Consider the following 14,137-nt stretch of genomic DNA (forward strand, 5'->3'; position numbering starts at 1 on the left):
CATACCCATGTGAGACTCACTTCCAGACATACGAAACATTATCAATGCAAGATTGTTATCACTTGCATTAAGAATTCAGCCTTAGGTGACTCTTATCTGCATTATTTATTAACATATATATGCTACCTTTTAAAGTTTTATATTTATGTTGCAATGTAGAGATTTAAATCTTTTCTAGATTAATATTATGATTGCTGCGATATTAAGCCTTGTCTGTCATTTTGACGAAGTAAGAACAATTGTAAACTTTCAAGACTTCGGTACTCACTAATGCAAATGATCCGTTTTCCGATGCTTTTTCCAGCCTGTATTCGCTGATCTCTGCACCGTTACAGCATGGCTTTTCCCACGAGACCGAGGCGGTTGTCGCTGACCGACACATAACCGTGGGTGGATCTGGAGCTTCAGGTGGACCTGCACCTGTAGTTATTTGTAATGCCTCTGAGAATGGACCCCCCTGGGAAAAAATTACAACTTGGTTATATTACAATTGCAGTAATAACAGTGATATCAGAGTAGCAACTTGTACTGAAAGTTAAAATCAATAATAAGCCCTCTCTCTAAAATAAAGTTGTTGTTTTTAAACACTGAAGCAACATCAGTAAATCTTTCCTGACATTGGAAGAGAAAATGTTTAGGGACACTCTTTAACAATGGGCCCTCAAAATATACACAAAGGAACATGATTATCAAGCATAGCATCAACACCTCAAAAATTATGTTACAATAGCTTGGTTAACTACATTACTCAAATATATGTAAAGGATCAGATAGACAATCCTATCGCATTCTTTCTTTTCCATTTCATGGTGCTGACCAAAGCATTTTTCAGTGTCATGGGACATCAGTACTCTAAAGTGCAAGTGTTCTACATTGAATAAACAGATACTAATCTAATTTACAATGTTAATGCTGTTTTTGAAAAATGCAAAGGTCTGATTTAAAAAAATTTTTTGAACAGTTTAATTAATGAACCCAATACAATGAGTATCTTCTGTTTCCTTACAAATCAAGTTAAATTAGAAAATTATTATGAAATACTTCGCTGAATGATAGAATCAGTTTACTCACCCCAACCCTGTTGAATGTTTTGACTTTGAAGCTATACTGCCTGCCTGGCAGCAGTCCATTGACTAGACATTCTGTTACTGATGGGGCACCACGATGCACCTCTTTGGTTGAGCTGTCTTCTATCACTACCATTTCAACAACAAACTCTGTCACCGGTGACCCACCATCATATTCTGGTTGAGCTGAAAATTGATACACAAATAATATTTGATCAGGTGAATATTGCATTGCAAGTATTTATTTTCCAATATGATAATTGAATGTTTAAAATCTTCTTTTTTTGTGTGTGTTTTTTATCCAGTTCCAGTGACTGTAGCAGGTCCAAAAAGTCAAATGCAAAATGCATTTTTTTTTTTTTTAAATTTTTTTTTTTTTAATCCATGTCTTGAAATGGAAAAAATGCCCTTTTCGCTGCAAATTGGAATGGGAATTTACAGTGGGTTTCTCTGACACACACACAAAAAAAAATCATATTTCTTCATATTCAAGAATATTTATGACCCCCTTTCAACCTGCAGTAGTTTTTCACTATGCTTGTTTGTTGTGTAATGTGTAAATGTTTACTCCAGTAGTGTTTTAGATTATTTTTTTTGCGATTTTCCCTGAGTTTTTTTTCTTTTTTTTTCTTTGTAAGTGAAAAAAAAAAATTCAAATCTTGCACAATAAGCCGTCAAAAAGCGAAATGCTTGCGATGCTACAGGAAACAAACTTGTTTTTCTTTTGCATTATCCCTATTACATTTTATTTATTATTGATTCATTATTTGTTTATATCCTGTTTGGCTGATTAAGTCTTGGAATATTGATTTGTGTTTGAAGGTGGATGTTTTTGTTGCTCAGTTATTTAAAGACTTCAAGCCAACCATATACCGTTACTAGTATTTCAAGTAATTTCTTTGTCCAGCATTATTTGGTAAGTTATTGCTATTTATCAAGAGGAATGAGTCAGATGTCGCTAATATTGTTTTTGAGATATTGGCAAAAACAGTGTTCAAATTCTTGTTTTCAGCCATTGATAAATTGCTCATAACTCGGTAACCAGATGCCCGATTTTGATGAGGTTTGCATCAAAATGTAGCATTCATAAACTGCCAGAAAATGATGTAAAAATAATTGCCGACATGTGACTCATTGCCCTTGATCATGTCACATTTTTGTTTACAGTAAATATTCAAATGTACAGGTAAATTAAGTAAATCTTGGCCAAGTTCAAACACACGGAACGCTAGTGGTTCTGTGATAAACACACACACACATAGCGCAGTACAGAAGAAAGCATACATGCGTCTTACATTGCGTACATGCTTAGTTTGCTACATGGACGCAACAGGTACATTTGAGCTTGTCCAAGAATTACTTAATTTACCTAATTTTGGTATCAATTGCAGTTTTGACTTACCCCATCTTAGACTAAGTGAGTTGGCTTTAGGCCTGCCATGCAGCCTGGGTGTAGAGCACTGACCTGGACATACGGGTAATGTAGTTATACTACTAACATCAGAACTCTGAAAAAGAAAGGGGATATATCCATTAAGAGTTACTTAAAGGGATAATCACCACCATTTCAATGTAACTTATGTGTGTTCAGGCATTCATTAAGAGTTACTTAAAGGGATAATCGCCACTATTTCAATGTAACTTATGTGTGTTCAGTCAATGCCTTGAGGCAGGCTTTACTAACTAGTACATCTATGTAGCATCTACAGCAAGTGTGCGCGTACGTTAGTCAGGCCTTTGAGTGAATGGTTCAAATTTGAAGCAGCAACCAACGAAATGTGCACTTATGTAAATCACTGCACAAGAGTATCAGCACCATATACATGAGGTCTACCTGATACTAACTAGGGTCACAAATGAAGTAACCATTTCACACATCCACAAATAATGCACTTCTATCATGGGCCCCTTCCCCTGGACTTTGTTCTGTGTATGTGCAAGTTGAGATTATGAACTGTATTTATCATCTACACTCTACAGTGACCCTTCCCACATGTTTGGTTTACTAATATAAATAGGATTTGGTTTGGATTATTTGAAAGCTTACCGGACTTTCTCCACCTCTACTTGTACAAAATACTTTGAGCCTGTACGTTTGGCCTGGATTAAGTTCTTCACAAAGGTATTCCCTCTCTGGTCCTGTGTACGCCTCTGAGAATAGACCATCTGTGGACAAACAACAATCAGTATTACATTGTAAACTTATGTTCCATATGAAAAGGAGGGAAAGGGAAATATCAAATATTTTTCAAATTAATTACTGATTTAAAAGATGAGGCAAGCAAGTTGAAGTTACATATTGAAAAGGATCACATTCACTAGTTAGAATAAATTTGCTCTTCACTTAACAATCGGGAGTTGAAACTTTGCTCTTTTTTTTTATAGTTTTAATGTAGTAAATGACTCTAGAAAAGATACATTTGTCCACTGCCCTTAAATCAGCTCAGACATACAATATTTTATTATTGATATACTTACTCAACCCACTACTCATTTCAAGGGTATATGAGGAAACATCGGAACCGCCGGTATCTCTCGGAGGTTCTGGAAGGAAGAAAGAAAGATGAGTAGAAAGTTTTATAGGCGATCTCAAAATAGTGTTGGGAAATGATACCACTCTTCTGGTATTCCTTGGTTCTTGCATTTTAATTCTGATGTATGGTACTATCCAACATAGTATGGTACTATTACATCATGCAACCAAGATTCAGTTAACTATATTGAGAGTACTGGTATCAATATATATTCTAATCCAAAATCTACAACACTGGTATCAATAAAATTTTATATATCCAACTGACATCATTGGAAGTCAATGCATAATTTGATGATTTCCAAGCTGTTTATGTCAAATCATCAGAATATTATATTAGGGAACTAATTTCACAAATACCCGCACATTTTGTAAACAAAATGGCACTGCTCTAGATTTGAATAGAGCAATGCCAAAATGTAATCCCCTGTGTATCACTTTCAACAACAAAATTGATTACACAACACCACAAGGCAGCCAAAGGCATATATTACATTTTGCATCTGGACCCTTAATTTTGACCAGCATGTCTCATCTCAATTTATATAGATGCTTATGTTTAAACCCAATAATCCTTCTCTGATTTACATCTTTATGTTTGTTGACTTACCCCAGCTGACTCTGAAGCTTGTTGGGTGGACTTTGCCTTTGAGGGTGGGTTTGGAAGGCGCTCTTGGTACGTCAGGCAAAGTACTAAAGGCCACGACACTACTCCATTTGCTGTTACCCTCATCATTAAAGGCACATAACTGCAAAGAAGAAATCAGGTTATTAATCAATCAATTAATTCATCAATCTTGCTCACATTCATTAATTACGTAAAACTGAAAACAATTTCTCCTGTACTTTCACTTTGTTGGATAATTTTTATTCAGGACTGATGAATATTAGTACCAGAAAAGGGGATGGATTTTTTAGCATAAAGGGAAACACATTTAATTTAAAATAGAAATTTGGGAAAATCAGGAGGAATAGAAACTTGAAGGGAAAAGGAAGGGAAGGCAAATGGCAACAGGATTTATTTGACCCATTCCCTGTGAGTGCAACTATTGGTCACCCAGAATGTCTTGGTATGAAAAGAACTGTTAAAACTAATACAAAATTTACCCATATGTTACTATTTTATGTGAATCAGTCTTCTGTGTGAAACGAACAATCAAATTACTGGTGGAATAAAATGAATGATTACACAATGCCATCTGTGTCTTTATCACTGCTGTAACTATTAAATATGATATAACTATTACTGCCATGTCATTAAAATGCTAATGTAAGCAACAGCCTACACTGTGGGTTTTTACTGCAATAGCATATTTTCTACCATATGTTTACTTTTCGGTCACTGTCTCATTTATCTATCTAACTCTGTTTTGTATGAAAACTTATTTATAAATGTCCTAATCTTAGTGTCATCATTGTAGCAATGTGACAGTCAAATGCCGGTTTCATTGAGGCAAAATGTTATATCTCTGCGGCTCATACAACTCCTTTGGAAGACATGTCCTTTATAATCTTCCACAAATGAAGTGTGATTTTCAAATGGGGCATTCTGAATGGTGACTTCATTTGAAATCAATACCATATTTTCCATAGGTGTACATTGATTTCAAAGATGATAAAAACTTTTAAAAAATGTGGGTGGACTAATCTGTTCATATCCTGTTTTCTATCTTACATTGAGGTTAACCATTAAAACAATGCATTTCCAAACTTTGAATTATACTGCTCCAGCAATATTGATAATGACAAAGCTGTGTATAAATAGAATATATTTCCGGTTGTGGTTACCATTTTTACCACATATTTGTTCTCACCATCTACACAAAACATAGCTGGTAACCCTAAAACAAATTTATTGACATTTTACTTGATCCAAACCACAATATAGTCAATAATTGTCATACAAAATCAAACTTATTTGATATCATCAGGACATTCCTCATATGCAGAATGCAATTTGGTGTATCTGATGCGCTCTCAGGTCCTACAAAAAATACTGTTCAACGGTGGGTGACCGAGCCCTTAGCACAAACACATTGCACTGATGAAGTAGGTGGTTCTACAGCCTGCTCCGAGTCATGTATAGGTCTCCAACAGCAATCAGAAGAGGTTTTAATGCAATATCTTTAGTCCTGATGTAATTCTATGCATGAGTTGCTATAAATAACTTACCCTGAATTTATACTCTGAATTTCTGGTGAGGTTCCTACAACAGTGGCTAGTGTCTTCACCCCTGTACACAGTCTGGAAGCCATATCGCTGCAACAAGAACAGAAGAAAAGTGTGATGATGGTTATAATATGTATTGCAGTAACCCAAACAATCCTGAGGAACAAATTATCATAGCTATTCGCTATTTCGATCATGGTGCAGAACTCAAAAGCGTGATCCAGTTGACATAGTGATAATCGGATTACATGTAACACTTTGATGGCAAACATGACTAACATAACATATTTTAAAACAAAGTTGTTTTGACTCATGACTTAAAACAACAAAATGCATACAAACAAAATCAACTCAAATGTCTTTCCAGACCATTTCTGCTATTCCTGAAGTTGTTTGAGAAAGAAGCCCAAACTACAGTTGCTAGCACAGAAGGACAGCACCAGTTGACGAATGTGTCCTGTTTATTGTGTTAATCAGGATCATGTGATGCTAAGCAGCTTGGTAGACGATTTTTAGCAAATAAAGGGTTGATGTTTTGTAGGTTTTCATAACTTGATTCAAGCAGCCAATCAAAACCCCAAAGAGTTTACACCCTTAAATGTAAACAAGTGCCGTTTTCTTGGTAAGTGTAAGTCACCACGTCATCACTGTGTACGTTCAACTAATCAGGTTAAATGTTTTCAAGAATTACTGAAATGTTAAACTAAGTGCCATAAATATGCATCATTTATGATGCACATCAATTTGTCAGCATGGATAAACACACCCCATCCTGACACTACAATTACATTTTGTTTTCCTCCATATTGTGTTTCCTATTAACAAAATCACCATCAAACATGTTTTGCTCCCTTCAGGCTTTCAAGTTAAAAGGGAAATAATACAGCCACATAAAGCTTTCTGTTATATTAAGAGATGCACTAATTTAAATTAACATCAATCCTAAGGCAAAGTTCCCCAACCCACATTAAGATTACACTGACCTAGCATTCTAGGCATCCTATACATCACAGTCTCCAAATGCAAAGTTTCTGATCATACAGAATGTGCACTATGAATGGTTTAAGTCATCAGCATTTTACTAATGAGTGGAGACTAATGTGGAGACACAGACAATCCCACTGGGGTCTGTAATTATTGTGATGTGTGTCTGGACCATGTCTCACAGTTTTGTTGCTTTCAATCAAGTAACTGGGCCAGACTAAAAGTTATTTCATTAAGACTACCCTGTTGCAATGTCTGCAGCAAGAAGCATCTTTATTGAATGAAGAGACAACAGCCAACATAACAGACATCTATTGTCTATAATAACCACATTTATCTGCACAAAAGTACAAAAACACACCAAGAAATGCCTAATACAAATCATTTCATTCTTTCTATACAACTGTTTGTCTGGCAGGATATGAATATCATACATTTACTTAACCCTTACGTCCCAGTTGCTTTTTGGCGAGGGGGAAGGAAAGAAAGAGAGAAAGAAAAGAAGAGAAAACTTTTTTCTCGGGTGCGGTTTTGAACCCCTGACCCTTCGGGTGCCACGCCCGTGCACTGGCCTACCTTGCCACGGGGGAGTAGCTTGCCCGGCCAAGCTTTCCGTGCCCATATGACTGTTCGCATGATGACGCAATAGCATCATGTGGGATACCTGCTTGTGCCTACGCTTTCTGAATTGAGGTTTTTTGATGTTTAGTAAGGTTAGGGTTAATCAGCAAGTAATCAAACCCCTTTTATTGTAAGTTTAACGTTTCACTAAATCAACATATGAAGAGCTTAGTTTCAAAACCCCTTACATCCACTTCAGAAATTTTGAGTAAACATTAATAAATCATCAAAAAAATCATTGATATAAGGGGGTCTGCAACAAAAGCAGTTTTTGGTGGGATGCCTGGGTAAGATGAGCATCCCGCCCAAAACTGCTTTTGTTGCAAACCCTCTTATATCAGTGATTTTGTAGATGATTTTTTGATGTTTTCTCAAAATTGCTCAAGTGGATGTAAGGGGTTTTGAAACTAAGCTCTTCATATGTAACAAAATGAGATTAAAACAGCATCTACAAAATGTATAAAATGTAGTACACTGTGAAGTGTTCTAAAGCAGGTTCAAACCGATTTATGTTCCACTTCAGAATCTGTGGTAAATATGCATTATGTAGATGAGCACATAAAACCTGCTGAATAACACTGAATGATGAAACCACAATTTCATCCTGCATGTTACTTCTTCCTCCAATGTCAGTCATACAAATAAAAAATCCAAGACTAATATACAGATTAGGTTCTATTTTCTGACTGTTTTTAAAACCACAATTCATTAAATTTTACATAAAGCAATATAAAACCAATAACCAACAGTCTGACCTATGAGAGATTATTGTGCCGCTACATACCATGCCCTTTGAAATCAAAACTTAAAAAATAATGCCAATTGGATTAGAATAGTTCTTACTCCATATGCTAGAAATTTGAACAATGCAACAATTATCAAAATTGTTTGCAACAACAACGGCACAGCTGTTGTATGGTTGCAATTGTATTGCTTCCAAGTCTTTACCTCATTTTGTTGTTGTTTTGTTTTGTGTGCATTTTGGGAGCAGGGCTGGTTTACTGTTTGCCTGTTTGGTTGTCAATTTTAATGATAATTAAAATACAGTCAGATTAGTCTGATATTGAAAAAATAAAGAAAAAAATGAGGGGAAAAGAAGAAACCACACCTGGAATTCATAACTCTAATAAAAAACCTGATAAACATCTTGGAAAGAAAACCATGAAATTTGTCTGCCCTAAAACTGGAAAGTCAAACAGAACAGTATGTTATGAATCCTTCAAATAACTTAAGTCCTCCCTTGGAAATTATGAACTTGTCTGATATTGAAAATTAAAGAAAAAACAAGGGGAATAGGAAACACCTCTAGAATGTATTCATATTCATAAATCCAATCTTGGCAAGACCATGCATTTTTTCTGCCCTAGAACTGCAAAAGTCAAACCCAATAGTACCAATTCTGTGAATCCTTCAAAGCCCTTCCTTTGATATTTCACCAAAGAATCACATTAAGGTTTGGCATTGGTTTGGGTTCAACAAAAACACACATATCAATCCGTCTCCTTGGAAATGACGCACCCATAATCCTGAAGCAACAAGTACAGAAAACAGAGAAGGTTATGTCAAACCTTTGTAATGCGTCAGCAAAATGACATATTATTTGATTTTAAATATTTTTTTTTACCGAAAGATACACTGAATCCAAGTTTCTGGAAAAGGTCCACTGAACTTTGAAAGAAAATCACTCAAACATGTTCCCTTTGTAATTTGTTTATATAAACGAAATTCTTATTTGGCATACAGCATTGTAGACATTAACATGTCTGCCTGACTGCTTCTGAATTTCTGGAAATCTGTGTGGGCTAAAATGCATTTTGCATCTTTAATCAGTTATTGACCTATTTAGTGAATTTGTATCTCAATTCTTATGTGATAATGTTCATTTCAGTGATTCACATATATTAGTTATAATCATTGTATTTTACATCTTCAAATAAATATCTAAAATTCAAAGAGGGATTATATTTGAGAGTCTGGATGCCAAAAACTTGGAAATAATGCTGTGTGGGCACCTAAATATCTGCAAATACCCAAAATCAAATGACATTTCACATCTTAAAGCTTTAGCACTTTTCATGTGTTATCGCCACAGTGCTGAATGCAAAATGGCATGCACTGTAATTTAAAATCAAAGGTTGCTAGGTAAATGGCCAAATAATCCAGCAGTATAAAATTGTGCTCTCCATGATATGAGCAGCATATAAACAGACCTTTTTGACAAAAACCTTGCATGTTTGGATACTATTACAAGCCACAATGTTCCAACACCCAACAGTACTCATATCCTAAAGTAAGCTCACATATATAACATGAGCTTTTTAACAAAAAGTGAAATGGTTTGCAGTTGTTATCATAGTGATAACATATTTTACGTCAATAATCTAACTGTAGGTTATTCCTGATCCCATTGGGTATGGCATCGCCCTTAACCATGCCCCTTATTCTCTGTCTCCCCATAGAAAAACAAAAATGTTCTGAGTCTCTTTTCAAATTGGGTTAATGGGCCATAAAATGGCATTCTAGCAGCAGTCACATTTGTGATCAAAAAGTTGTGATATGGTTGCAGATAAAGCTAGCCAGCATTTCCTTGATCGACTTTAGGCAGTCAATTACAGGATACATTTTCACATTGCCTATTTCCACACATATCAAGATACTACCATTTTATCAGCATAACCTCTTTCATTCAACCTTTCTTATCACATACAAATAAACATATACAGGAACAGTACATTAGTCACAAAATGGTTTAAGTCAGATCATCTCAGGTTAGGATTAGGGTATACAGATTAGGATTACAGTTAGGATTTCAAATTTTAGATTTAAGGTTAGGATTAGGGCTTGTAGATTAGGGTTAGGACAAGGATTAGCATTTATAATCCAGGCCAGTACAAGTCTAGGTGAAAGAGACAAACCCAAGACAAGTACATAATTTATAGGCCTATATATATATTCATTTTAATTGTCGAAAATCAGGCACAAAGCTGCAAACAAAGAAGTCTGAAAATTCAGCAGGAACATGTAACAAAATCTGATGCACTCAAGACAAAAACAGAAATTTTGAATTTGAAATAATAGACAACAGATTGAGGAGGGGGAAAACACAAAAAACTTGCCCACTCTCACAGACACCGAAACAACAGAAAATACACACAAAATGGTATTTCAAAATAATGATAACCGCATAAGAAAAGATACATACAAAATGGTATTTCAAAATAATGATAACCGCATAAGAAAAGATACATACAAAATGGTATTTCAAAATAATGATAACCGCAAGATCCATCTTCACGACTTTGGGTAGATTAGATATGTCAAAAATGATCTATGTTCAATTCTTCTTTATACAGGAACTGGTAAGCAAATAGTGTGAAATCTTCTGATATAATATGGAAAACATAATTTTCTAGGAACTAAAATAAAAATTAAAAATATATTTTTGAAACATTAAGTATGGTGTATAGTTGTATACAACTTCAAGGCCGTTGCTTCACTTTAACTTTCAGTTTAAAAAGAATGCATAACAACTTTTTGTGGTCATACAAGCTCTCTCGGAAAATCACCAGCCAATTTTCATGTAAAAATGAAAACAACTCCTAAACAAACAAATTAACAAAAAAGCATACAGTGATTATCCTTCACCTTATTCTCAGCACCATGAAGGAAGTTTACATTCACAGATTTCCCCCTACGTAGACTAGCAGTAACAGAGTGTCTCCCCAGGACTTGGCTTTCCATGTAGACATTCATGTTTTAGAGATCCGCTTGTGACGGCTAAATTTAGCACTTTGCACGCAACAAAGCACAAATCCATATTAACCTTTTCCACTCTGTGCAGTGTAATTGTTATCAATGATTTATAAGATTACTGTCACTATATATAGCTATTTAAAATAGGCCATTTTACTCACAGTTTAAGTAAATTGTGCCATTATTTGTGCACAATATAAAATTACCAAATTGCCTGTATGAAAGTGTATTAGATATCTGGGTTTTTAACATATTGCGTTTCGCACATGTATACAACCGGGCTGACAATTTGTTTTTAAAGATATATGTATAGATAGACCAAATTAATTTGCCTAGTTCGATTCACAACCTCCAAGTTTCATGAAAAAAGTAAGACATCTCACACTTCCCTTTTAACCACTTAGTGGTCAGTCATCTTATTGACCAGATCAGGATTATACAAGACGAAAGCCCTCGGTCAATGTTCCTTTGAGAACAAGAGCATAACAAAATTTCTGCAAAAAAACTAGTTTCTCTTCATCAATATTTTCACCCAACCTGTCAAGGTGCATGGTAACCAATGAAGACTATCCAACTATTTAAGGGAAACCCACACCACCTTGCTATCAGAAAACACCTTTCAAATGGGAAGTACCTGATCATACAATTCAATTTTCATAGCATAACAACAACCAAACATGTTTGGTATTTTCCCTTCATATCGCCACAAAAAGGATTTCCAGATAATTCATAATCATAGTTGTTGATAACATTTATTTTTGGAAGCGGTTCCTTTAATGCCAAAACCATGTGCGTGTGAAGTACTTGTTCAGGACATTCTTATTATGAACATTACATTCCCAAACATAATCTCTTGTTATTCACCTATCATTTGAACTTTTTTTTATTGGACATTAACCTATTTTGACTAATGCCAAAACACATTATTCCTAGGAACTCTCATGGCCTTATGTTTTAGCAGCTCATCACTTCACCAGCAAGTCCAGGAATTACATTGACAGGATTAACAAAAATGTCACATATGCTTTCATGCCTTGTTGAATACATACTTTCCCACTTATTTTATTCAAGTTAACAAAAAATATGATTTCATTCTAGCTCAGGCCAGGATGAAGATACATTACAAATTTTCAAGGCATATAACTAATGAATATGTTGGAATAACTTCTTCCCTACCCCACCCCACTCACAGCAGACCAAGGGGTACAACCATGGTCCAAAATACCCCTGAATAAATGCAGTTGTATCATGGATTCCACACGCAGTTCATTGCAACTGAATTGTTACCAATGAATTTAGCTCAACCTTTTGGTTAACTTGTACATTAACATCAGTTTAAGTGCACATATGTTGTACTAAGTCTGCACACACTTCCTGACATAAGTGAAATGACATGCCGTGAACCAAGAACTGTCTTTAAATAGCAAACATTACAGAAAGCAAGCAGGAAATTGTAATTGGAAGGGAAATGGAGAAACCACCTCTGATACTTTGTTATCATTTATTCACCACAAAAACACAATATATTATACATCTCACGACCCAAAGGACAGCATAGTCTTTTTACTTCTTGTTCCCAACAAGAGGCTAGCACTGAAATGTGTAGTGTAGCTCATGCACAAATCTAAGATGCCCTAGTTAATCCTAGTTCTAATGCCTTTTAAGTACGGACAGGACATGACTTTGTTACAAGCAACTATAGTCATAGGTGCTTGTATATATATATTATTTTATACAGTATTAACATCAACAGGTGCATCCAAAGTAACAGGTGACAGACAAATGTGGTCTATTGTTATCAGCTTCTGGTACTGTACAACTGCCTCCAATATAAACTTCTACGGACCATTTTTAGTGAAACACCCAATTATCAAGCCATTCTATATATGCTGTTGGTTAACTCTATAAAATCTTACAAAATCTTATAAAGCAAAACCACACTGTGCGTGCATGCATCCTATGGGATGCCATGATGCAATCAGCTTTAAAAGTCATATATGCATGCTTTCATTGGCTGGGTCAGCGAATGACCCGCCGCTGCCTGTCGGTGATCTTGTGCTTGTAATTTTTCGTTCCTTTCTTCCATTCCGATAGCCAAAAATCATTTTTAGCATTTATGGTTAAGTTACCAATACTAGAGCTCATTATTTTGGTAGGGGATGATGGAACTTGTTTTGACATGGTTGGGGTTTTAATTTGCCACAATGGTACATATAGTATGTTGCACATCTTTTTTTCTGCCCATCATCATTTTAAATAGCAACAGGCTCTACACCACAACCTGCACCAATTCCATGTTGTTTATTTTCCTTCCCATGTATTTATGACTGCACAATAAATCATGAGCAGACATCATAACAAAATATCACATAATTTCCACAGTTGAACTACTGCACTCTCATATGCTGTAACAAAAGCAAACAGTGAGGATGACAACCTGGATTCCAGCCATCCCATAACTGTTGATCCATTTCTGGACCTTTGTATCCAAGCAAGCCAAGACTTTGTATATAGATATGCATGCAGGAGCCCAGTATTTGAACCATGACATGTATGGCTTCCATCCCATCATACCACGTCTAGACACATGTGCACACACATTGTGTTCATATCTACATGATGTTAATTGGTCCAGATCAGTTTAGATCTAGGTTGAGCTGCTTGGCCCATTTGGCAATAGCTCCAAAACCTAATCAGTGCAGCATATGCTCCCATGAGATCTCTGATCCAGATCTGGACCTAATACACATTACAGCACACTGGATGGTCCACATGACAGCAAGTGTGTGTGTAGACTTTACAACTGAATCATTTCAATATCTGCTCTGATTTAATCTAGATCTGCTCCTCTTTGCACATCTCAGGACTCAAGATAGGAACTACAATTTACAGGCAGCCTATAAAGTTTGACCCCATGAATAAAACATTTTTCTGAGATTCTTCATAAAACTTAGTGTTTACAAACCAACATCCAAACTTCAAAGAGAAAAACAAGACCTACATATTTACA

General features: G+C 35.5%; 1 protein-coding gene across 1 annotated transcript in view; it reads right to left on the reverse strand.

Moving 5' to 3' along the window:
• LOC140154900 (fibronectin type-III domain-containing protein 3A-like) overlaps positions 1-14,137 on the reverse strand; it is an 83,525-nt gene that overhangs the window by 6,184 nt on the left and 63,204 nt on the right. Inside the window, 7 exon segments of the mRNA XM_072177559.1 lie at positions 269-457; positions 1,072-1,253; positions 2,470-2,575; positions 3,115-3,233; positions 3,546-3,611; positions 4,211-4,349; positions 5,773-5,859. Of these exon segments, the coding sequence (XP_072033660.1) occupies positions 269-457; positions 1,072-1,253; positions 2,470-2,575; positions 3,115-3,233; positions 3,546-3,611; positions 4,211-4,349; positions 5,773-5,859 (888 nt within the window).

This window comes from Amphiura filiformis, chromosome 6, assembly GCF_039555335.1.
Source record: "Amphiura filiformis chromosome 6, Afil_fr2py, whole genome shotgun sequence".
Classification (NCBI taxonomy): domain Eukaryota; kingdom Metazoa; phylum Echinodermata; class Ophiuroidea; order Amphilepidida; family Amphiuridae; genus Amphiura; species Amphiura filiformis.